Source organism: Pan troglodytes, chromosome 16, assembly GCF_028858775.2.
Source record: "Pan troglodytes isolate AG18354 chromosome 16, NHGRI_mPanTro3-v2.0_pri, whole genome shotgun sequence".
Taxonomy (NCBI): Eukaryota; Metazoa; Chordata; class Mammalia; order Primates; family Hominidae; genus Pan; species Pan troglodytes.
In genome coordinates this window covers 92,002,134-92,029,244 of record NC_072414.2, presented here as the reverse complement: position 1 = coordinate 92,029,244, position 27,111 = coordinate 92,002,134, and the positions used below count along the sequence as shown (strand labels likewise).

The 27,111-nt window shown below is 43.9% G+C and overlaps 1 protein-coding gene across 4 annotated transcripts in view; it reads left to right on the top strand.

Moving 5' to 3' along the window:
* ADAMTS17 (ADAM metallopeptidase with thrombospondin type 1 motif 17) overlaps nucleotides 1–27,111 on the top strand; it is a 385,247-nt gene that overhangs the window by 187,405 nt on the left and 170,731 nt on the right. For all 4 annotated transcript variants that reach the window (XM_024349376.3, XM_054667215.2, XM_024349375.3 and 1 more), the window contains exons 9-10: nucleotides 10,900–11,040; nucleotides 13,456–13,606. In XM_024349376.3, the coding sequence (XP_024205144.2) occupies nucleotides 10,900–11,040; nucleotides 13,456–13,606 (292 nt within the window). The remainder of the gene's footprint in view (nucleotides 1–10,899; nucleotides 11,041–13,455; nucleotides 13,607–27,111) is intronic.

The following is a 27,111-nucleotide window of genomic DNA, read 5'->3' as shown; positions in this document are numbered from 1 at the left end:
CAGCATTTCACAGAGATGGCAGGAGCTTCAGCCCTATAGTCCAGTGTCCCTTGAGCTTTTACCAAGTCCAGGCTACTGCATACACTCTGAAGCAAGGAGGAGTGTGACCTGCCGCATTCAAACCTAGATCTACTGTTGGGAGCCAAAAAGAATGGGAGGCTGTGCCCTAGGCCACCATCTTCATCCCCTTCCTATGGAGAGCAACACATGGTATAGATGAGTGGTCATTAGTGATTGTCCTTCAGAGGTGTCCTGAGGGCATCTGCAGTCCTGGACGGGGGTAGCCACTTACCAAGAACAGTGGGCCTCTGAGACATAAGCTTTACTCCAGGAGTCTTACCACAGTCCCTAAACCACATCTGCTAGAACAGACATGTTGTTCTCTTAGCTCATTGCAGAGAAAGAATGGGAATAAAGGCATTGAAGTGGGGTGGGAACTTTTCCTTTCCCCGCCAGCCCACCTGCCCTATAGGATGACTTCCCTCCTTAGGCCACAGCTCTCTGAGAGCACCTGAGTTTTCAGCTCGAGGGGCTGCAACTTGCTTTGCTCAAGCGAATGTGTGTGCTTAGAAGAAGCAAGGCCATTCTTCTCCACTGTGCCTACTACTGCCAGGCACTTTGGTGGCTGTTTTCGCATGTGACCCTGACCCCTATTCCTTTAGAGAATGTAAACTCTGTATTCTCAGTGCCTAGAACAGGCTCTGGCATGCAGAAGGCATTCAACAAATACTTGTTGAATGAATGAATGACATTCAGTATTATTATCCCTGTTTAGTCATAGATGAGGAAACCAAGGCTCAGAGGTATATTTCTTTCTCAAGAGGCAGAGCTGACATTTTCTTCTAGGTTGGTCTGACTGCAAAGCCAGGGATGCTTCTAGATGGGAAGGAGTACTTTGTATCATCTTCCCTGGCTGCTGACACCTTCTCATCAAAGCCATCAGGACATTGGAGGCTGGCTGGGACCTGGAGCTGGCCACTGTGTATGCACGTGTCCCTGGAGTGCAGGGGTGGAGGAGGGTGTGCTGAATACGGGAGACTAAGCAGCTAGCGCCTGGTGCCTGATACTGTTAACTTGTCTGGGAAAGATGGTTTCAGAGAAAGAAGGCCAGCTAGGAGTGCAGATTCTGCTCTTCTGCATGACTTGAGCGAATCACTCTACTCTTACAGCCTTCAAAGGTGCTCAGCAAGAATGGGGGAGATGATGGCTGCTTCTATCCCTGTTTCATCTGGAGGCTGTGAAGACACACTGGTAAAATAAGTGAAATGCTCAGACAAAGTGGTAGTTGCCCAGTGCACTGCACCTTGACAGAGCAAGAGTCTAAAGTAAGGGTGAAAGGTGAAAATAGTGTGGTCCAAATGATCTTTGAAAACTTCCTAGGAGGTACCATATTCAACTGTGTCTGTCTACAACCTTCATACCCAGATTTCCTGCCACTGTTGGAAACAGCAGCCATTTCTTAGAGCATCAGATAGAATTTAAACTTCACTAGCCAAGTGTGGTGGCATGCACCTGTAATCCCAGCTACTTGGGAAGCTGAGACAGGAGGATCACTTGAGGCCAGGAGTTTGAGGCTGCAGTGAACTGTGATCATGCCACTGCACTCCAGCTTGGGTGATAGAGTGAGACCCTGTCTATTAATTAAAATTATAAAATTTAGATTTCAAATACTAAGACTCCACACCTCCTGCCCGTGTTGTATAAAAAAAAAATGTGGATCATGAAGCACCAGAGTCACCCTCAGCATGGGGTGGTGCTTGCAGCAAGAAACCCCAAGAGAAGGATGGATACATGGCTTTATCTCACACCCTCTCAGGGTGTCAGTGTGCACAAGCAAACAGGCTTGCTGACTGGAATAGGGGACAGAATCTCCCGTGCTTCATTCTCTCTGTCTCTCTTTATCTGTCTCAATAAGTTGAATTTTTGGTAAAAGTTAAAAGCCCACTTGATGTGAATATTATAAATGTATGGAGATGTATGTGTGTATATATGTACGTACCTGTAAGTGTAGGTATATACCTGTCCTATATACCTATAGAGAACTATATAGAACTATATAGTTATATATATACACATATATATACACATATAAATATATATGTGTATATATATGTATATATAACATATATGTATGTAGACATATAATTATATATGTGTATATATACATATATAACTATATATGTGTGTATATATACATATATAGTTATATGTATACATATATAGTTATGTGTATATATAGTTATATATACATATATAACTATATATGTATATATGTACACATATATATATATGTTTAAATTCTATCTGATGCTGTAAGAAATGGCTGCTGTTTCCAACAGTGGCAGAAAATCTGGGTATGAAGGATGTAGACAGACACAGTTGAATATGGTACCTCCTAGGAAGTATATATACACATATATATAACTACATAGTTATATATACACACGTATATATAACTACATAGTTATATATACACACGTATATATAACTACGTAGTTATATATACACACGTATATATAACTACGTAGTTATATATACACACGTATATATAACTACGTAGTTATATATACACACGTATATATAACTACGTAGTTATATATACACACGTATATATAACTACGTAGTTATATATACACACGTATATATAACTACGTAGTTATATATACACACGTATATATAACTACGTAGTTATATATATACACACGTATATATAACTACGTAGTTATATATATACACACGTATATATAACTACGTAGTTATATATATACACACGTATATATAACTACGTAGTTATATATATACACACGTATATATAACTACGTAGTTATATATATACACACGTATATATAACTACGTAGTTATATATATACACACGTATATATAACTACGTAGTTATATATATACACACGTATATATAACTACGTAGTTATATATATACACACGTATATATAACTACGTAGTTATATATATACACACGTATATATAACTACGTAGTTATATATATACACACGTATATATAACTACGTAGTTATATATATACACACGTATATATAACTACGTAGTTATATATATACACACGTATATATAACTACGTAGTTATATATATACACACGTATATATAACTACGTAGTTATATATATACACACGTATATATAACTACGTAGTTATATATATACACACGTATATATAACTACGTAGTTATATATATACACACGTATATATAACTACGTAGTTATATATATACACACGTATATATAACTACGTAGTTATATATATACACACGTATATATAACTACGTAGTTATATATATACACACGTATATATAACTACGTAGTTATATATATACACACGTATATATAACTACGTAGTTATATATATACACACGTATATATAACTACGTAGTTATATATATACGTATATATAACTACGTAGTTATATATATATATACGTATATATAACTACGTAGTTATATATATATATACGTATATATAACTACGTAGTTATATATATATATACGTATATATAACTACGTAGTTATATATATATATACGTATATATAACTACGTAGTTATATATATATATACGTATATATAACTACGTAGTTATATATATATATACGTATATATAACTACGTAGTTATATATATATACGTATATATAACTACGTAGTTATATATATATATACGTATATATAACTACGTAGTTATATATATATATATACGTATATATAACTACGTAGTTATATATACGTATATATAACTACGTAGTTATATATACGTATATATAACTACGTAGTTATATATACGTATATATAACTACGTAGTTATATATACGTATATATAACTACGTAGTTATATATACGTATATAGGACAGGTATATACCTACACTTACATGTACGTATATATGTCTACACAAACCCAGGCAAGGCTACTTTGAGTGAAGGCTGTACCTGACTCATGCACCTTATGTCAAAATCCCATGTATATAGATTCAAGAATTGAGTACTTGCTTGTCACTTCAGTACTCTGGTTAGCTTAGAGAGGCTGTGTATATTGTATGGGTGTTATCCATATTTACCTGCTGTGATGTTGTCTATTCTAGAAAAATACACTGAACACCAACACTATATTGGTCATTATTTATCCATTGGTGATTCCAAAGTTTGTACTGTTTTAGGATGATTCTTACTGACATGGTACTATGTGCATTTGAAGTACAGCTAAATCTATGGCGACCCCCAGTCTACTCTGGGGTTTGCCTTATTGCTGAATCCCTGAAAGCTGGTGGGCTCATTTTTCTTTACAAAACACAAACAAGTACCTTCTCCGCAGTGAGAGGCTTTTCATGCTATTGCTGCCTATTTGTTTTGTTCTCCGTAAATGGGGTTATTGATGATCATGGGAATTGACCCTGTTCTTCTACCTGTAAATGAGTGCAGCCTGTTATCCCCTAGTGGCATTTAATCTTGTAGGTAGCGTTTCTGAGTAGCTCAAGACTGGGGGCACAATCTGGTCCTTGGCAAGAGGTACTGACTGGAGAATTTCCCCTCTAGTGCAGAGCTGGCCTGTTAATTATTGTTATGTTGATTAGCAATAATAAATACACATCTGCCCACTATTTCTTAGAAACTGCCATGGGGGGCCATTCCAGTTACTGCAAAGTCAATAAGCATCTATTGAATAGGAATTGCCAGGCAGTGTCCCCACAGGGCTATGGAAGTAGGGCTGGAGTCAGCCTTCCATGGAGACGCTGTGTTCACGGGAGCCCAAGCTCTTCATCCCACTCCGGGGATTCATTCCACAGACTCAGCCAAGACTACTTTGAGGTGAGGCCGGACCTGACGCCTACACCTGACATCAAAATCCCAAAGCTTCTGCGAGACAGGTAGGCTCAGAGCCAGGTAAAGCCGAAGCTTCCGGAGTGGCAGAGGTTCCGTCTAGAACACCTGCTCATGTCCTGCGAGACTCAGAAGCCAGGAGGGGTCGAGCGCTGTGGGAATCCTCTCAGAACTCGCCGCACGGTGTGCTTTGTGTCTCCCAAAACAAATACAGAGCAGCGTGTTATTTTAAGAGAAAATCAACTCAAGGCCATGAAGTTATGACTGTGTCTGATAAAGCTGGGCCACGTGAGACACAAGGCCCATCTGTGCCCTCAGCCCCTCAGTCACTGAAAGTTAAAATGACTGGGCATACTTAACGCCACACGTTTTCGTTAAATATAATGTTGCCAGAAATAATAAATGCCCTGGGACATAAACTTAAAATAACATGAGTTTCTCAGTCAAAGTAATCTTTAATTTAAACTAAAAATAGCCTAGACAGTAGTTGATGTCAGCCTCAAGTATCAAGCCTCCTCCCGGCCCAATGCTGGTTAATCGAACTGTAAAGTGATGAGCCGCTTGGCATGTAAACATTTTAAAGGAGATCAAGCGTGATCTATATTAGAGACAAGCTCCAGAAACCCAAGAATCCCACTCGGCTGATTTTGCTGACTGGAACATTCCTTGGGGAAGTCCTCTCGGCCGGCAGAGTGAAACGCTCACTGGACGTGGTGTGCTTCGGTCGGCCACATCCCTGTGAGGAATATAGAGTTGCCAACAGCACAGCCGTCTTTTCCGAGCGCTTTTGTAACCATCCTGTGTGTCTCCTGAATCACCAGCTTCTGTGGCCAGGAGAAGAGGCCCTGTGGGAAGCAGGAGCCCCTTTCATTTGATAACCAAGTTGTCCACTGAGAAAGCTCATGAAATTTTCTTCCATAAATGATGAGACCATCCTCCCAGGGCTTGAGTCTCCTCCCATTGCGGTTTTCCAAGCAACATCCATGTTTGAAAAACCCTTCTGGTAGCTGCCCAGGAGATCCCAGCCAGGGAGAATGGGAGCAGCTTGTCCAAGTGCACAGTTAGAATACTTAATTCATGTGTTGATCCTCCATCAACTTGTGCCCCAGGTTTGAAAAGTTCTCATTACCTGAGGTGGGAGATGCCTCTGATCCTGGCCAAGGTAGGGAAAGAGGTTTTAGAGAATGCCTACAGGGAGAGTTGTTTTCTTCAGGGACTTGAATATTTCTCAGAGTAAGATAATGCTGTATCCATTTGGTGAATGTGCAAATTTTGTAACGTTTGACACTGCAGCTGATGAGACCCTCTTTACTTGGGGGCCGTTCCAGGAGAAACGGGTTTTCTGAGTGGGGTATTTGAGGGGCAGTGACCCAGGCAAGTGCAACCTCTGTGTAAGTTCCCAGATGATTTTCGCCAGAACCCAGCTCATGGTTCCAGACCCTGTGGCTTCCTGAAACTATGCATGTTCTTAAAGAGGCAAAACGTTCCTTTCTCTTAGGCTTACATTCCTGAATGTTTCACATCATTGATACAATGAAGGCCTTGCATTTACCTCGTTGCTTCCAAGTGCAAGATCATGTTCCAAGTAGAGACTCTAGTCTGTGACTCAGACTAGGACTCCAGGGTCTGTGAGTTGTGACCCTTATGAAGAGACATTGTTAATGCTGATTAGGAACATGCCTGCCAAGGCTGGAGATAGCAATTTGACCTGGTCCACATGCAATGGTTACACCATGAGGTGGCAGCTGGAGCCACTGAGACATTTTATTTCTATAACCTCTGTACATTTGGCAGAGTTCATTGAAATCCATCAGAACTTTCAGAAGACCTGCTCATTTAAAAACTCTCTCACCAGTTTTATTTAAAGAAAGAAAATCAAACCCTAAGTCAAATTTAAGATAGTTGACTTTTAATGTCCTTTGCTAAGCATACTTGAAAAACCAGTCAGTTCCTTCAACAGTTAACATGAAATAGAGAAAGAAAAAGCTACCAGGTAGAAGAAAATAAAAAGCTGGTTTCACCTAACATAAAGTCCTTAAGGTTCACCCATGTTGTTGCATATCGCAGAATTTCCTTTTTTAAGATTAAATAATATTTCATTGTATGTATAGACTACATTTTATTGATCCATCTATCAGTGGCTGTTTAGGTTGGGTTCATATCTTGGCTATTGTGAATAATGCTATAACTGAACGTGGGAGTGATGTCTCTTGGAGATTCTGGTTTCAATTCTTTTGCATAAATATTTTGAAATAGAATTGTTGGATCATGCAGTAGTTTTATTTTTAATTTTTTGAGGAACCTCCATACTGTTTTTTTCATAGCATCTATCCCATTTTGCATTCTTACCAACGCCATGCAGGGGTTTTAATTTCTCTGCATTCTCACAGACATTTGTCATGTTTTGTATTTTCGTAGTAAACATCATGAGAGGTGTAAGGTGGTATCTCATCAGGGTTTTGATTTGTGTTTCTCTGATGATTAGTGACGTTGGGCATCTTTTCATGTGCCTGCTGGCCATTTGTATGTCTTCTTTAGAGAAACGTCTTCTCAAGTCTTTAGCCCATTTTTAACTGGGTTGTTAGTTTTTTTGCTATTGAGTTGTAGGAGCTTCATATATATTTTAAAACTTAATCCGTTACTTTATGCTAAATGAAATAAGCTAGTTGCAGAAGGAAAAATACTGCAGGATTCCACTTACATAAGGCATCTAAAATAGTCAAATTCATAGAATCAAAGAGTGGGCTTGTATTGCCAGGGGCTGGAGGGAGGAGGAAGGGGGAGCTGCTCATCAGTAAGCATCGAGTTTCAGTGGAGCTCAGGAGAGCTGCTGAACAGCATTGCAATTGTAGTCCACAATACTGTATTGTAAGCTTAAAAACTTCAGAGGGCAGCTCTCGTGAAGTGCTTTTACCACTATGAAATACAGTTAAAGAAAATGAACCTCAAAAAGAAGAATTCATACTGAGAGTGAAAGTAAAAAGAACTTTTTTGGTGCCAAGGATGAATATATTTTTAAAATCTTTTTTATTTGTAACAGGATTTTTTTAAAGCTGAATGGAGATTGCTTTCTCATGCACTTGTATATAAGTAAACATTTTCTGTTGCTCACCCAAAAGTAAAGTAAAAAGCTGAGTAATTGCATTGAAAAAATAGAACTCACTTTATTCAGCAAAGTGACCATTAAGCAGTGGCTGACGCCTGTAATCCCAGCACTTTGGGAGGCCGAGGCGGGCGGATCACAAGGTCAAGAGGTTGAGACCATCCTGGCCAACATGGTGAAACCCTGTCTCTACTAAAAATACAAAAATTAGCCGGGCGTGCTGGCGCGTGCCTCTAGTCCCAGCTATTCGGGAGGCTGAGGCAGGAGAATAGCTTGAACGCGGGAGGCAGAGGTTGCAGTGATCCGAGATTCTGCCACTGCACTCCAGCCTGGGTGACTGAGCAAGACTCCATCTCAAAAAAAAAAAAAAAAAAAAAGAATATAGCTAAACTGTTCTCACTGGCCATATTTGTCTGATAATTTCTTCAGTCTTCCTTTAACCCTAATTGGATGGATACCTGACACTGAGGCATGAGGACGAGACTGAATCTAACGAGAGGTGGCTTTTGCCATTCTGCCAAGCAGTCTGCCACCATGCCAGATCAACACACTTGTCATGGATGTGAGTTGTCCGGTATTTTTTTGGCACTTTCTTTGCTATTAAACAGATAATTCGTTCAATAAATATTTTCACCAAATGCTCGCTTTGCACCAGTTTCTGCTGCCCTGAGAAAATAGGGTGAGTTGGAAGAGCCTGTGGGCCTCCAGTCAGGAGGGTCTGAGGTTGATAGCAGTCCAGACCACGCGAAAATATGGCCATCTATACCTAGGTGGCGGTGCAGACACTCCCTTTTCAGAAATGACTCTAGTTGGTCACTTGAGCAATTAAGCAAAAAATTGATTCAAGTGGAGAAATATCAAGACATTATATGTAAGTGCCTTAGACATTTTGTTTTAACTTAAGCTATAAAAACATTAGTTTTTTTCAACAATTTTGTAATGGAGAGGGAAAGCCTCTTCTTTGAGGACGGGTGTCTGCCAATTGGACTTCCATGTCACCTTCTGATATGGTTTGGCTGTGTCCCCACCCAAATCTCATTTTGAATTGTAATCCAATGTGTCGAGGGAGGGACCCGCTGGGAGGTGATTGGATCATTAGGGTGGTTTCCTCTGTCCTGTTCTTGTGACAGCGAGAGAGTTCTCACGAGATCTGATGGGTTTGTAAGCATCTGGCATTTTCCTTGCTTGTGCTTCTCTCCCCTGCCACCATTTGAAGTAGGTCTTTGCTTCCCCTTCACCTTCTGCCATGATTGTAAGTTTCCTGAGGTCTCCCTGGCAGAACTGTGAGTCAGTTAAACCTCTTTCCTTTAAAAATTGCCCAGTTTCAAGTGTGAAACACTTTATAGCAGTGTGAAAATGGACTAATAAAGTTTCCTCACACAAAGCATGCCTATAATAAGAGTTTGAATCTAGTTTCTTTTATATATGCATGTGTGTGTGTGTGTGTGTGTGTGTTTGTATACACATAAAAAGGATTGTAAAAGACTTGTGAAGCAGCCTTGGAGCAGATTTTTATGATTTATTCCTCATCTTTCACAGTTGTCTTGCCCACACCCAGTTGGACAGCAGTCTATCTTAGCTACTGGCTAAATCTGTTTTCATGAGAACAACAACTTGGTGTTTGTCCCCATATTTCGTTGGTTAACCCAACATGTAGCCACATGTATGAATTGAAATAACAAGTGTCACTGACATCAGTAGGTTTAAGAATAAATACAATGGAAGATTGGTAAGGATGCCCCCACTCCACTGATGGGGGAAGTCACATGTGGGTGATCAGAGAGGGCCCCGCTAGCCCAAAGTTCCAGAACACATGAGCGCCAGGCAGCAGATCCTCCAAAGGACATGGGTGACTTCAGCTGATCCAACTCCACGTGGGAGTTGGCCAAGGGAGCATCTCTGTAGGCAAAAGGGTGGGGGGGTGGCCTGCAGGCATGCAGAGAAGACAGGATGGGTTTCTTTTGGGGAGACACCACCATTAGGCAACAAGCAGGGTTGCTGACGAAAGATGGTCAGATATCTATGAGCAAACTAGGAAAACGTGGCTCTAGAGCAGAGTTTAGAAACCTCTTTTACCATTATCTGTGTCAGTGTTCATCTCTTCTCCCAAGCTGGCAGTGATTTGAGGTCTTTTCCTTGTGGTCCGTTACCTGGCACTTGGAAAGTGTCTAATATTTTTGAATGAATGAAAGTACATGTTCTTTTTTGTTGTCGTTGTTCCACTGAGATTGTTGAAAGATGGTCATCCTTATACACATTGGGGCATAAGAACTCTGGGTCAGCAAACTGTGGGCCACTGGATCTTGCGTGCTGCATGTCTTGGCTCACCCCAGTGAGGGCACGTGTATAAGCTAAGATCACTGTTCAGCTCACAGTGTGATGAGCCCTCCAGGCCTAGACAGGCATCCTGGTATCTCTCAGGTATAGCTGAATAGGGAAGGTGACAGGTGTGATCTTGTTAGATGTGAAAGATAGAAAAGCCATACTCTGTAATGAGTTGGAAGGCTTAGATTCAGATCATTCTATAAGTCAATGTCTAGGATGGTACCCAGTGATTCCCTTTAGCACAGTGATTATCTCTAAGGAACAGAAACACCAAAACCTTGAACATTGGAATATTTAAGAAAACAAGTCTAGCCATCAGGAGCTTAAAGTTTAAGAATTATCATGTCACAATTAATTATCGGAGTTAATATACTTTGTTGATTTATTGTTATTTAGTGAATGCTATTAGTGTCTGTCATTTGCTCAATTTCTCTTCATTCACTAAATAAGCAAATCCTCACCCTCTATTTCTGTGAAAACACATGACTGTGGGTCTGCTGTGTGAGAACCACTTTCACGTTACGTCAGTTTTTGTTTTTAAGACTTGATTTACCTTAGCATGGTCCGCTAGCACCAGGAACTGGAAATGAGAAGCCTGTAGCGTAAGCATCCCTCTCTCCTCCTTCTTGGACAGCTTGGGCATGAACCACGACGATGACCACTCATCTTGCGCTGGCAGGTCCCACATCATGTCAGGAGAGTGGGTGAAAGGCCGGAACCCAAGTGACCTCTCTTGGTCCTCCTGCAGCCGAGATGACCTTGAAAACTTCCTCAAGTAAGTCCTGGAATTATTCTATAGGATGAATGCAATCAAAAGTACTTCGAAAAGACAAAAGTATTGGAGTCTCAGCAAGTGTGAAGTGGAGAAATGACTCTCTTTTGGGATTTGCATCTAGCCTCAAGAGGCGGTCAGCACAGTGTCCTATAATGGCAAGGACATCTCCCACATGCGCATCTGCTCCAGCGATGGGCGCACAGTGGGTGATCATTACGTAATTGCTGATCGATTCAAATGTCAACATAGTCACCCTGTCTTGAAAAGAAACCCATTTCATTCCTCTGCAGTGTTGTGACTGTGTGGTCACCTTGGGGCGCCCCTGGGCCGCTGCAGAATGGAGCATTTCCTGGTGTGGAGATGAAGGCCGCTTGCCTAGAGAGGGAGTGAATTTGCTGGGGGATGAGGGGTGGGTTTGCTCACCTTCCTCACCTCTGGGGAGGGGAGGGCTGTGTTTATCTCACTGCTAGTTTCTTCCCAGAAGGTGTCTGCACCCTTCCATTCTCAGATTTCTGTGGAAGAATCGGCCATCTGATTTCAGACCTTTGTCACAGTCTGTAGCTGTGGACGATGCGGGTCCCTTAGTGTCAAGACCTCGGGGTTGGGTTTACAGAGTGACTGTGCAGACCCTGGTCACTGAGCTACTTAGCTGTATGAATTCATGCACCCTGGGAGACAGCAGTGAGTCGGCGACTCTCACCTGCAGATGGAGCTTCTCAGTCCATTAGCACATTCAAGTACCCGATGAATTCAGGATGTAGTGGCAAAGGTGCCATCTTGGGTCTTTTTTCATGACGTTCCTTGTTCTTGGGGAAATTGTTCAGTGGTAAACCAGCTTAACAATGCACTCATTACTTTTAATGTAGTCTACTTCCCACTGAGTATTTGATACCACAGATCTTAGGAAATGCTGTAAGCCCCTTGATGTTATTTCACTTCACCCAGAAGGGTCATGGCCACAAGATGGGTTGGGTTTGTTTGTTTGTTTCTTGAGATGGAGTCTCACTCTGTCTCCCAGGCTGGAGTGCAGTGGTGTGATCTTGGCTCACTACAACCTCTATCTCCCAGGTTCAAGCAATTCTCCTGCCTCAGCCTCCCCAGTAGCTGGGATTACCGGCACATGCCACCACACCCGGATAATTTTTGTATTTTTAGTAGAGATGGGGTTTCGCCATGTTGGCCAGGCTGGCCTCGAAGTCCTGATCCGAGGTGATCTGCCTGCCTCGGCCTCCCAAAGTGCTGGGATTACAGGTGTGAGCTACCGCGCCCGGCCAAGATCAGGTGTTTTTATTTGCTCATGTACATAGCACTGGTGACAAGTAGTGTGTGTGAGCCCAGATGTAAACCAGGATCAGTCTGTGTCTTGTGTTCATGCAACTCTTTCCTTAAGAATCTTGGCAAGTGACTGGGTTTTCTGCCTTAAACCATCTGCCTTTAGAAATTGAGAAATAAAAGCATTGTAGTAAGTAACCTCCTTTAGAGCCAGAGCCTCGCAATCCCCAGTTCACTTATTCATTTATTTATTTATGAGTCAGAGTCTCACTCTCTCACCCAGGCTGGAGTGCAGTGGCGCTATCTTGGCTCACTGCAACCTCAGCCTCCTGAGTTCAAGTAATTCTCCTGCTTCAGCCTTCCAAGTAGCTGGGACTACAGGTGGGACTACAACCATGCCTGGCTAATTTGTGTGTTTTTAGTAGAGACAGGAGTTTCCCCATGTTGGCCAGACTGGTCTTGAACTCCTGACCTCAAGTGATCCACCCACCTCAGCCTCCCAAAGTGCTGGGATTACTGGTGTGAGCCCCCAAACCCGGCCCCCAGTTCACTCTTTTAGAGATGCACCTCTCATTGTAAATGAATGCTCCCACCCCAGTTGAAATCCTGAAGTCCTCGGCGGGTGTTGCCAGTGGCTTTCAGGGATAGCGTGGTCAAGTGATACACCGAGGTCCCACAAGCACTCGAAAAGAACCTGACGAGTTGGAAATAAGCACTTTAATTTTATTTAAAGTAAAACAAGTCTAACTTGTTCTTTATTCATGATAGTTTTTGCTCAGAGCCATAGTCTAAGAAAATACGATAATCTATTCCAAAATCATTTTCATCAAAGAAAGCTTTCAAACTCCCCAGTAAAAGTCCATCAGCCTTGTGGATGTCATTCCTACGCCCCTCCCAAGTCTCCAGGTTCTTACTGCCTTCAGAGTGAAGATTCACATTTGGCCATGTAGAAAAAGAGGAATGCACAGCAAAAAAGCACAGTCTGTGTGTCCAGTGCTTGCGTCTTTTTTCCATAAGGAACGTGGAGGTGCCTTCTTCTCAGTGACTGAAAACTCAAAAAAAAAAAAAAAAAGAAAAAGAAAAACAAAACAAAAAAACCTAGGCAGTACATTTGCAAGTCAACTTGCCTCTCGGCTGTTTCAGGTCAAAAGTCAGCACCTGCTTGCTAGTCACGGACCCCAGAAGCCAGCACACAGTACGCCTCCCGCACAAGCTGCCGGGCATGCACTACAGTGCCAACGAGCAGTGCCAGATCCTGTTTGGCACGAATGCCACCTTCTGCAGAAACATGGAGGTAAGCAGCCGTGGGAGGGCTGGCTCGGGACAGAGCATGGATCCAGCCCTCCCACAGCAGGTCTGGCTTCTGCTGGAGGACATGGGCGTTCACACTCAGCACAGGCACATACACACACAAGCACACGTATACATGTATATGCACACACACGTTCGCATACAGAGACATGCATAAACACACTCTCACAGGCATTTGCACATGTGCACCCCATATAGCCATACACACATACACACCTACACATGTAATTGCAGGCACACATCTACACACAGTCCCCCACACGGGCACTTTTGCAGGGGAATCCTTCAGGGTTACTACTGACTCCGGTAGCCTAACATTTTAATATGGAAACCTGAGGACACTAGAGACGCAGGACACTGTCGCCTGACTTCAAACACTGCATGGATCAACAAGAGGGTTAAAACTATTAAACATTTGAGCGTATCAAATTGGGAAAATTTAACAAGTAATAAATTGATTATATGATAATAACCCCATTAAACAGTTACCGCTTGTTGAGCAGTGCCTAAGTGTTTGATACTAACGCTTCCAACATGTGTGATCCCAATTAGTCTTCACCATAGCTCCCGAGATCCTGTCCCTGGTTTACAGATGACAACACCAAGTCAAAGTAAGGAAACATTGAAAATGGCTTTGTTAGTAGGTAGTAGAGCGAGGATTTGAACTCAAGTCTCATTCACCCCTGATTGCACACTTTTTCACCATGATGCAAACAGCAAGGTCTGTGACTTGGCTGGTTTTATGGGTGGCGGGTGCCAAGAGGGGCATGTGGGTACCCAGGGCAGGGCAGTCTCCATGCCTGTGGCCATCTGTGTAGCAGACAGGGAAGGCCCTGGCCACAGGGGAAGGCCAGGAGCCTGTGGTCCACCTGGCCCTGGCCGTGACGGGGCTAGGGGAGCAGAACCTGCACCATCCTGTGGAGAAGGAGGACAGAAGAAGGGGAACCAGCCAGGGGTATGCAGAACTCAGCAGCCAGGCAGCAGGTGGTCAGCCTGAGGGAGGGCTATTCCAGCACTGGCACTCAGAAGCACACCTGGTCCCAAGGAGGATGTGTGGATGGCTGGGCAGGTTCCTGGAGCAAGCACTCGGGAGCAGCACCAAAGCACACAGGCACATGCAGGCTGCCTCCAGAATGCGGTCCCAGTGCCCATTAGCCCGGACTCCTGGAGACAGATGCTGCCTCTTGAGTGCTTCCTGTCTGAGTATAAGTTAGTTTAGGAAATTGGGACACAACCTGCAGTTGGAGCATTGCCTGCCACCTTTGGGGTTGCAGAAAAGGGCAGCTCCTTAAAACCAGGCTGTTGTCTCCTACTGGCTGTTTCCCCAAAGGACGTTTATCCACACTGTAGTGCTGATTCTGCCCTGCCATTCCCCTGGGGAGCACGCCTGCGAGGGTCCCCTCCGGAGACCAGTGGGAAGCTGTCACCCATGTCAGCCTCCCACTGGATGCCTGTGCCTCCTGCCCCCAGCAGCAGGGTTGAAGGACACCTCCCTGGGGAGATGTGATGAGCCCTAGGATGTGATCGTCCCCAGCATCCTGCAGCGGTGCCCAAACTCACCATCAGCCACTGTGTGGCTTGAGTGTTAAGGCTCATGCACAGGCACAGTGCCTGCCAAGAGGCATCCTGTCTGCCCCCTCAGTCCCTGCAGTGCATGGATGGCACCGAGATGCCAGTAAAGAGCAGGTTTCAGGGAGTCCCTTGATGATGTGGAGACAGCATGAGATTGTGTGGATGGGATAACCAGGGAGGACGTCAGGCAGAGAAAAGGGCCCCAGACACTGGGGCTGGGGAAGTGGATAGTGCCCAGCTGAGCCAAGGGACAGAGTGGTCATTCTGCCCACTGTGGAGTCCTCAGCAGGGCCGGTGAGATGTGGCGGGCCAGGCTGAGCTGGTCCTACAGGGCAGGATTAAGTGGGGTGGAGGCTGGGCAGAGACTGCCTGCTCCATGAGAGCTGGAGCTATTTTCCCTTCTAGGAGCCAAGCGCTTGCATCCCGGTTGGATGAGGAGGGACAGAGGGAGGGAGGCACTTGTACTGGGGACTCACAGTCTCCCAGGCTGGACTTTGTCCTTGCACTGTCACACACAACCCTGACTGCAACCGCAAAGGCAAGGGCTTTTAACCCCATTTTAACAGATGAGAATATAGAAGCTAAGAGAGATTAGGAAACAAGCCAGGCTCACCCAGCTGGAGAGGGGTGGGCTGGAAAGCGAGCCCAGGGGTATCTGTTACTGAGGGAGGAAAGGAAAGCTACTGTCATTCAAAGACAGACCCCAAAGAGAGGAGGCAGGGGATGTGGTATTTTATTTTCCTTCAGAATCATATTTTCATGAGAGGAATTCGGTTAGAGGGCAACAAGCAATGATTCGCTCAGCTTTGTGACTCCTTTCTCCCTAGAAGCTCAAAATCCAAATGCATATCAAGTGAGATCTTCCCACGTGCCTTTTACATTGAAGCTGAACATTTATTCCTGGGCTCCCAAGGAACTGCAAAATATGTTTTCCTGTTTGCTTTTGCCTCGAGAGTTTCACCAGCAATAAAATAAATGTGTTTTTTCCTCTCCAATAACTAGCAGAAAGGATTTCTTAGGGGAGTGATGGAATGACAGCCCCCTTCATGGCCACCAGCCTCAGCTGGTCAGTGGTGATTGTCCTGCTTGCAAGGCTAGTGACACTTTCTTTAGAGGAATCTGACTGTGGGGTAGCAGTGACTGTGCACACTTGAGAAAATGTCACGATTGTTAGAAACAAATGCTTATTCCTCAGTGCCGAAAAGAAGAACTAGCACTCAAAGAATTTTCTCAGCAAAAGACAGAAGGTGTGACTCATGGATGGAGCAATGGCGAGAGCACACCTGAACAAGGGAGAGGAAGGGGTTCTTATTCCTGACGCAGGTAGCCCCTACTGCTGTGTTATTCCCCTTTTGGCTAGGATTGGACCACACAGTCTAAGCTAATTCTGATTGGCTATTTTAAAGAGAGAAAGGGTATAAGCCAGAGTGGTGTGGTGAGCAGTTTGGCAGGAAAAACGGTTAGGAACAGGGAACTAAAGGTGACTTAGGTCAGAGCAGGTGACCAGGGGTGACTCAGGTCAAAGCAGGTGACCAGGATGAATCAGGACGGAGCAGGTGACCAGGGGAACAGATGTGAACTACTGATTAAAACTGGTGGAAAAGGTTGTTTATGGAAACTACGAGGAAGTTAAACTTTAAAATGGAGGACAAAGAACTGAACATGCTGACATACTGATTATTTGAACTCTATCCAACACACTCACACTCTTTTGGGGAAGAAAGTGCAGAAGACCAGATGCTTCCCTGTGAACCCTTTGAGAACCAAGGATTTGGGGCATGCTGCCCTAGGCCTGGGACATGTATCAGTCAAATCCAGGTGAAGACAGTGCCACACTTCAGGGCTCCAGGCCCTGCTGTATCAACAGTCTGTGCCTTCCCTGCTTTTGTAGGACTGTGTTGTGGTTGATGTTGGGTATGGCAGGAGAGCGTACATATGCCGTTATCCCTCAATTCTTCCCTGCTATGCAGCCTTGCTGGTGCAGGCGTGTGCCCCCTCCTTTCTTCCTTCTGGGCCTCATCCTGCCCTATGCTCCCCTGCACTTACTCTATTCCAGCTGTACTGGTTTTCCTTTTCTTCTTGGACCCCACCAGGGACACAGTTGCTTCATGCTGGCTGTTTACTCCTCCCTGCCACTTTTCTCCCAGTTATCCACATGACTAATTCCCTCACCTTTTTTGAGTTCTGTTTGTTTGTTTTTTAATATAAGCTTCTCAATGAGGCCTACCCTGACTACCCTCTTTAAGATGACAATCTGGTACCCTCCCCTGCCCACCTGTGCAGCATCCACATCTCCTAATTCACAAGAAACATGAAGAAATCTAGAAAAATACTCATTATAATCAAATTGTTTGAAAGTAGTGAAAAAGAGAAAATCTTCAAGGAGCCAGAGGAAAAACAGATAAGTTATATACAGATAAAGGTAAAACTGACAGTACACCTCTCATTAGAAGCAGTGTAAGTGAAAGGACAACAGAGAAACATTGTAAAGTACTAAAAAAAAAAAAAAAAAAAAAAAAGGCTGTCAGCCTACAATTCTATACCCAGCAAAAATATCTTTCAAAATTAAATGTGAAATGCAGTTTTTCTGAAAACTGAAAAAAATGTATCACCAAGAGGCCCACATTATAAGAAGTATTAAAGGAAATCTTCTGCAGAAAATGATACTAGGTGGAAATATGGATCTACACAAAGAAATGAAGAGCCCTGGAAGTAGTAATTTCGTGGGCAAATATATGATAGATTTAGATACACTCAAAGTCTTCAAAAGATCATTGATCATTTAAACAACTGTGTTTTATGAAAAACAGTAAGAATATAATTGTGGTAGATCTTTATGTCCTATCCTCAGCACCTGTGAATGTTACTTTATATGGTGAAAGGACTTTGCTGGTGTGGCTAAGTATCTTGAGATGGGGAGATTTTCTTGGGTTATCTGGGTGGCCCAGTGTACTCAAGAGTCCTTACTAAGAAGGAGGCAGGAGATCAGGGTGAGTAATAAGAGATGTAGCAATAGAAGCATGAAGTTGGAGTGATGCAAGGAAGGGGCTATGAGCCAAGGAATGCAACAGCCATGAGAAGCTGGAAAAGGCAAGGAAACCTCACAGCCTCGCAGAAGGAACCAGCCCTATTGACACCTTGGCTTTAGCTCAGTGAGACTGATTTTGGACTTCTGACATCCAGAGCTATAAGAGAATTGTGTTGTTTTAAGCCACTAAGTTTGTAGTAGCAGCAATAGGAAACTAATACAGATTTGCCATAGGAAACTAATACATTAGTTTAGGGTTTTTCACATACATAAAAGTAAAAGGTATGACATTCATACAAAGGCCAGAAAGGGAGAAATGGAAGCACAGTCATATGCCTCATGATGAGGTTTCAGTCAGTATTAGCTGCATATGTGATGGTGGTCCTGTGAGAGTATGATGGAACTGCCTCATAGAGGTGTACCATTTTTAACCTTTTATACCATATTTTTATACCTTTTCGATGTTTAGATACACAAAATACCATTGTGTTACACGCAAAATACCATTGTGTTGCAGTTGCCTACAGCAGGCAGTGGTGTGGTAGTAGTAGTACAGTACCACGCTATACAGGTTTGTGGCCTAGGAGCAATAGGCTACACCACAGAGCCTAGGTGTGTAGTAGGTTATGCCGTCTAGGTTTGTGCACTCTATGATGTTTACACAATGAAAGGTCTGCCTGATGCATTTCTCAGAACGTATTCCCATTGTTGAGTGATGCATAACTATCAGGGAATTTGCCCTGATAGTCACGTAGGTTCTTTTCTATTTTCCTTAAGCATCAGCTGGTTTGAGAAATAAGGGGACAGAGTACAAAAGAGAGAAATTTTTAAAGCTGGGTGTCTGGGGGAGACATCACATCTCGGTAGGTTCCATGATGCCCCCCAAGCCACAAAACCAGCAAGTTTTTATTAGGGATTTTCAAAAGGGGAGGGAGTGTGCGAATAGGTGTGGGTCACAGACATCAAGTACTTCAGAAGGTAATAGAATATCACAAGGCAAGTGGAGGCAGGGCAAGATCACAGGACCACAGGACTGGGGTGAAATTAAAATTGCTAATGAAGTTTCGGACACCATTGTCATTGATAACATCTTATCAGGAGACAGAGTTTTGAGAGCAACCAGTCTGACCAAAATTTATTAGGCGGGAATCTCCTCTTCCTAATAAGCCTGGGAGCGCTATGGGAGACTGGGGTCTATTTCACCTCTGCAGTCTCGACCATAAGAGACGACCACGCCCGGGGGGCCATCTATAGACCTATACCCCCAGGCACGTATTCTCTTTCCCAGGGATGTTCCTTGCTAAGAAAAATAATTCAGCGATATTTCTCCCATTTGCTTTTGAAAGAAGAGAAATATGGCTCTGTTCCGCCTGGCTCACCGGCAGTCAGAGTTTAAGGTTATCTCTCTTATTCCCTGAACAATTGCTGTTATCCTGTTCTTTTTTCAAGGTGCCCAGATTTCATATTTGTTCAAACACACATGCTGTACAATTTGTGCAGTTAACACAATTATCACAGGGTCCTGAGACGACATACATCTTCCTCAGCTGACAGGATTAAGAGATTAAAGTAAACACAGGCATAGGAAATCACAAGGGTATTGATTGGGGAAGTGATAAGTGTCCATGAAATCTTCACAATTTATGTTTAGAGATTGCAGTAAAGACAGGCATAAGAAATTATAAAAGTATTAATTTGGGGAACTAATAAATGTCCATGAAATCTTCACAATCCACGTTCTTCTGCCATGGCTTCAGCTGGTCCCTCCATTTGGGGTCCCTGACTTCCTGCAACACATAACTGTATACTATTATACAGTTTTTATACTATATACAAGGTGGAATAATTTTTGTTTTTTTGGAGATGGAGTTTCACTCTTGTCGCCCAGGCTGCAGTGCAGTAGCTCGATCTCAGCTCACTGCAACCTCCACCTCCCAGGTTCAAGTGATTCTCCTGTCTCAGCCTCCCGAGTAGCTGTGATTACAGGCATGCGCCACCACGCCCAGCTAATTTTTGTATTTTTAGTAGAGATGGGGTTCCACCGTGTTGGCTAGGCTGGTCACAAACTCCTGACCTCAAGTGATCCCCCTGCCTTGGCCTCCCAAAGTGCTGGGATTACAGGTGTGAGCCACAGTACCCGGCCTGGAATAATCTTATATAAAGGCAGAATGTGATGCGTTAAAGATTAGAATGTCAACTAAGTAAAGCAACCAATAAATAACAACAGAGTTTTAGCTAATATGCCAAGAAAGAAAAGAAAATGTCTTCATATATTGCTTATTCCTATGATTAAGCACATTAGAAACAGATCATGCCAGGATGGATCATAAATGCATATTAACCATTTATACTCCATTCCATTAATAAACATATACAATTCTCATTACATTAGGGTTCTTGACATGTTCAATTTAGATGTGTGTCTTCGTGAGGCAGGCCCCATGACCATCCTGTATCTCCAGAAAAACAGCACTAATGGTCCAGTTTTCTCATCAGCAGTCACACCAGTGGTGTCATGACATCTTAAGGTGCCTGCAGTTATTGCAGAGGGAACCTTGATGCAAAATTCTCAGCAGTATTCTTCAAACCAATGTTGGCCTTCTTTAATATGAAAAATATTACTACTTGCTAGATGCTGTAAAACGAAAGAAAAATGTTCATAGGAATTTTAGGGGTGAAGGAATTAAAAGTCTAAAAATTTGGAGGACTGTTCTCTTAACCCCATTCATATTCCCAAGCCCTAGGCCCCCCCAAAGACCGTTGCTAAGAACTGGTAAGCCCCTCACTGGTGTTGCTGTGTGCAGAGCCTGAGGGCAGCTTAGAAAAGCACCTGAGCATTAATGGGGCAGCAGTTTTGGGGGATGTGTGTGTATGTTTGTCTATCTTTTATCTTAAAATTCTCTAGAACTTTAAGTATATTATGAGACAAAAAATGATGAAATATGACAGAGGCTGGACACTGCCAAGGGAATAAAACTGTGAGCCACACCAGTGCTGAGGAGTTGAACATTTGCTTTTTATTTTTCTGAAATATAGAGAAGTAAGAAAAGAAACTGGGTAGATTATGTTTTGAGAAAAATACCATCATGACTAGTGATGGGCAGTTTTCATTTTGCTGCTGCCTCTTCTGAAGGAAAATAGCTTGCCTGCCTCAAGATGAGCCCACACTGTTCCCTGGCAGGAGGGAGAGGCCTCCCTGGTCTCAGGGGTGGCGTTTCTCATCGACACGCGTGTGTTATTGTACCAAAGCAGGACTGCTCACCTCGGGTCCTTGGATAGATTTCAAAGAATTGGTGAACCAGGATAGGAAAGAGATTATACTTTTCATTTTCTTCAAGTTCTCATGGAAGTTAGTATTCTCTTCCATACTGAATGTTGGCCGTAAACCACAGGAGTCTTAGCCATACCCGTGACTGCCACTGTGATTAGGAATCACAGATTTTTTTTTTTTTTTGAGATGGAGTCTTGCTCTGTCGTCCAGGCTGGAGAGCAGTGGCACAGTCTCGGCTCACTGCGATATCCGCCTCCCAGATTCAAGCGATTCTCCTGCGTCAGCCTCACAAGAAGCTGGGATTACAGGTGCCTTCCACCACGCCCGGCTAATTTTTGTATTTTTAGTAGAGACAGGGTTTTGCCATGTTGGCCAGGCTGGTCAGACTCCTGACCTCAGGTGATCCACCCGCCTCAGCCTCCCAAAGTGCTGGGACTACAGGCGTGAGCCACCACGCCCAGCCACAGAATCACAGATATTTTTATACCATGTAAATTGTGGCCGACATCTCAAAATACTGTTTAGACTCTTCACCAATTCAAAATGATGGGGGTTAGTCGACCCAGGGCCAGATCTTGTTATGTGTTGACAAATGCATATATTACTATATTACAAATTTAGAATGTTTTATATTTTGAAAACACTTCCAGTTTAATTGTTTTCTTGGTTGTCGTATGTATTTTATAATTATGCATTCACCGCATACCCTGAGAAGGCTCCATCAGGTGCCTCCAGAAGCACAGAATGGCCAGGTGCTGGGTGGGATTGGAAATACGGACCTTCTTTCTGACTGGTCCTCTCTGTATGTTCTTCTGCCACTCGCAATTCATAGCTGTTTTAAGACCAATCAATTTAAAGATCATTTCCCTACTCAAAGGTGTAGGTAAATGACCTTGGAAGAGCATTTCTGCAGTTGCTTTAGGAGCAGTCTAGGCTTCAAATATTAACCAGGTTGCTGGTTTCTCAAACATTTGCATACCGGAGAACTGAGAAAAATTAAAATACAGTCCATATTAATTCTTAGGACTCTGGAGACCCCCACACTATCACCACTGAATGTCTGTCTGCAGAATGCTAGTATTGTAAGGCTCAAAGCTGTCTATGGAAATATGAACTAGAAAAAAAATTGGCATCAATAACTGGCATTTGTTGCAAAAGTTATTGGCGAATACAGCTGTCTCCTCTTTTAGCCAATGGTAATGTGATGTTTTTAATTCAATAAAGCATTTCGAGAAAGTCCAAACATAAAGTTATAAACATTGGATGGTAAATATTTATTAGACAGGGGAAATAAACTTTATGCAATTAGCCCAATCAGTCTTTTTTATGATTACAAGTTTCCCCTGTCTGTCAGCAAAGTCACTGCAAAAGAAAGTTGCTATTTAACAACACTTTCAAGCTACTTAAGCTCAGATATTCTTCCAGGTGAAGCAGAGGGTGAGAAGGCCCAATGCAGGCGCTGTCAGCTGCAAGGAAGAGTGTGTATTGCTGCTAGAGACGGAGCAAGAAGGGGTGCAGTTAGGGTCCTGTCCTGACCGCGATCCCTGCCTCACAAAGTCCCACCGCTTTCTGACATGAGAGAGGTGTTCATCTGCCCCATCACCACCACCCTGCTCCTGGAGGCTTTCAGTTGAAAGGTGCTGTTCAATGACCACCCGCCCGTTTCCCTCCTGCTTCCCAGGAATGCATTCCACCATCATGGCTCCAAAGCCCAGGCATGGCTGCCACACAGTAGTGCTTGGAAGGGATGTACACTCTTCTTGTTAGTTGCCACGAGCATATATGTGCCTATATGTCATGGCATTCACAAGGACCCGAGGTGTGCATGTTATGCCGCTGTTTAAGAATGTTATTGAGCACAAAGCTGTCAGCCAGTCATTTCAGGAAGACAGGATCTAGACTGGTCATAGGCATTGGAAGGTCTTAGACAATTGTTTCTACGTAATACTCCCTCCTTTCTCTTTTCTCGTTAATTGCCTTTTGGTACAGCGTGGAGATACTTTCTAGATCACACAGTGCCTGAGAAGGGCTGTCTAGTCAGGCTGCCCAGGGCCCCATTCTGCCTCTGTTCTTGAACAGGTTGCCTAGTCTCACTATGTCTCAGTCTTCTCATCTGCAAAATGGGAATATAAACTCTACTTATCCATCATTGTGAAGTCATGAGAGTTAGTAGTAACTGAATTAAAGCACTTAGCATGTAGCACACACTCAATAAATGTTAGGTAGTGTCCATTCTCTGCCTCCTTGTCGCCTGGAGCCAGAGGGACAGGAGGAGACACTGTTTAGCTGAGATCACATGGGCCTGTCCCTTCCCATATCTTTCCCTGTGCTGTCCTCACCATCCCTCCTGGTACTCTGGGAGCCTGGAACCCCCAGGGATTGCTTTCCCATGTCCAGTACCTCTACCTGGGCAAAATCCCAGTCTCCAGGCTTTTCTCCTTTCTCACGTCCTGCAGATTTACATGCGCATCTTATGGCTAGAGAGATGCTTGGGGTGACAAAATTCTACCTTGGGACAACAAAGTTTGTTCCTCTGATGCCAGTTATTTTTAAATCTGGTGGATTGCTAGAGTCCTCCAGAGACTGTTAGAAGTTTCTGTGTCTTACTCCAGATTTTCTGTCTTAAAAGTCTTCAGGAAGATGGGTTTCAGGTATCTGTCTTTCCGTACAGCTTCTCTGGAGATTCTTCCATTCAGCTTAGTTAGGAAACTGCTCATCTAAATGAGGTCTGTCCCTTTAATGCTGGTGGACCTGGCCAGAATGGGTGGCTGGCGGGGTCCCGGAGCCTGGCCTTGCCCCTCTCAGGGCTGCACGGTAGTGCGTGGACTTGGATGCCAGGCTGAAAGCTGTCTTGCCTGTCTCAGTCTCCGCTTCCTGCCCAGCATCTGCAGCCTCTCAGAGCCGTTGGACTTTGGCAGCAGATGGTCCTAATTTTCCAGAAGTGTTTGAAAGTTTACAGTAGACTGCCTTTTCAGAGAGCTCTCCACACCATGCCAGTTGTGAGTTGTCTTTCTTGTCCCTGCTGCCAGCTGAAGTCCTGGGCCCCACCCTCACCCGGCAGCCCCCAACCCCAGCCAGGTGACGGTCTCTGTAGCCCTCAGGAACATGGAAGGAGTGGCCCTCCCAGGACTCAGGAAGCCTTCCAGGAGTGGGGCTGGCATGCTGGCCTGGGGAAGACTTCACACTGCAGTAGTATGTGTGGAAAATTTGGATTAGTCACTTTTTCATCCAGCTCTTAGCGTTTATTTCCTCTCTCTTTTGGCTTGTGTTATCAGCAGCACATTTTTGAGAGACTTCATATAAGCATCTCATTCAGTATCATTTTGAGTTAGAGCCGCCCTCCAAACCCTCAGCAGATGCCCAGAGAGGATGAGGCAAGAGAACAGCAACATGACCTTCACAGTCCTTGACAGGGACACCACCAGTTGAAGAAAAGTGGCGAAGGCTTGTGTACGTGAGCAATGGTGCCATCTGAGCAGCTCAAACCTTCCCGTGTTTTCACAGCGCTCCAGGGATGCATGCTTGCTGCTGGCTCATCATGCAGCCCCTCGAGGAACTATGCAGCAAAACATGCTGGGGATGACTCTTGACAAACCGTAAGCGTAGCCAGTGAGGTGACAAATGCTAGAACCAGAGAGCTGTTTCATTTTCCTTGCCATGTGCATGGACTGTGACTTTCCACTGCAACTCAAGCACTGCCGCCGGGGGCGGGAGTGGGAGAGGAGGTCTTAGTACCCCCACCCCTGATTTGGCCTGGGCAGCTGCCCTTTATGTGTTTCCACCCTGTTCTAGTGCATCACGTGTCGCTGAAGCCCAGGGGCATGCTGCCCAGCAGTGTTTCCAGGGAGAACTCTGCAGGCGGAGGGAACGGCATGTCGCTGAGCACAGAGCGCCCCATCTCACTGCAGATGAGAGGATGGACACTCACACCGAGAATGCATGATTGCAGGGGAAGCGGGAAGAGGAAATTGGGGACTGATGGAGAGGTAGTGTAACCAGTGGGAAGGAGCCTGTGTTCTGGGTTAGAACAGGTCCACCCATTTCCTCATCTGTAAAATGGGAACAGGAAGTGTCTGTCTCACAAGGTTGATGTGGGTAGGAAAGAGACAACCCTGATAAAGCACTTCTATGATGTCTGGACTTGGTGACTGCTTAGTTTGCCAGGCACTGGTTTACAGATGAAAGTATTCATCCCATTCATACATTCCACACGTCTTTACTGGATATATATATATGTGTGTGTGTGTGTGTGTGTGTGTGTGTGTCGGAGTTGGTCAGGACTAGTGTAGAGTTGTCCTGTCATTTTTTAAAAATTGTGTTATTTTTTAACTTTTTGTTGTAAGACAATTGTAACTCTTAAAACTTACAAAAAATAGTATATGCCTTTCAGCCAACTTCCTGTTATGTTAACATCTTACACGGCCAGGCACAGTGGCTCATGCCTGTAATCCCAGCACTTTGGGGGGCCAGGGCAGGAGGATCACCAGAGGTTAGGGGTTCAAGACCAGCCTGGCCAACATGGTGAAACCCCATCTCTACCAAAAATACAAAAATTAGCCAGGCATGGTGGCGCATGCCTGTAGTCCCAGCTACTTGGGAGGCTGAGGCAGGAGAATCGCTTGAACCCAGGAGGCGGAGGTTGCAGTGAGCTGAGATTGCACCACTGCACTCCAGCCTGGGTGACAGAGTGAGGCTCGATCTCAAAAATAAAAATAACAAAAATAAAAAAATCTTACATGCCCGTAGAACCATAATGAAAACCAGGAAATTAAGCTTGGTACAATACTATTAAGTAAAATACATTTAAGTTTCACCAGTTTTTCCGTCAATGTCCTTTCTGTATACCAGGATCCTATTTCGCATTTAGTTGTCATGTCTCTGGTCTCCTCCAATAACAGTTCCTCAGCCTTTCCTTTTCTTTCATGACCTTGACGCTTTTGAAGAGTACCAGTCTATCGGTTTGCCTTTGGGTTTGTCTGATGTGTTCTCATGACTAGATTGAGGTTCCGCGTTATTGGGAAGGATACCACAGAGGTGATGTGGTCATTATGTCTCGTTACTGGTGATGCTAGCCTTGGTCACCTAGCTAAGCTGTTACCTGGCAGGATACTCCACCGTAACTTACTGTTTTTCCTTTTGTTGAGTTTTTCTGTAGCAGTTTCCCAACCTCAGCGCTATTGGTGTCTTAGCCTGAATAATTCTTTGTTGCAGGGCACTGTCTTGTACAATACAAGATCTTTAGCAGTATCCTTGGCCTCTGCCCCCTATAGCTCGGGGGCACTCCCCCTGGTTGTGACAACCAAAAAATGCCTTTGGACATTGCCAAACATCCTCTGGGTCTTTTATGTCAATGAGTCTACATACACTTTTAGTGTTTCCCGAGCGATGGCTTTGCTCACTTACACATTCTTAGAAAATCATTTCATCTCAGGCTTATATACATAAAACTGAGCTAAGTGGTCCCTGATAATTTTTTTAAATTTCTCTACATTTTGGATATTTTCTCCTTTCTTTTCTTCTTTGTTGTACTTTTCTCCCCTTTTTCCTGTATTGTTTAACAAAAGGTTCATCTACTTTCCCCCCAAAGAGCCAACCCTTATATTTTTCGTTGGTTTTT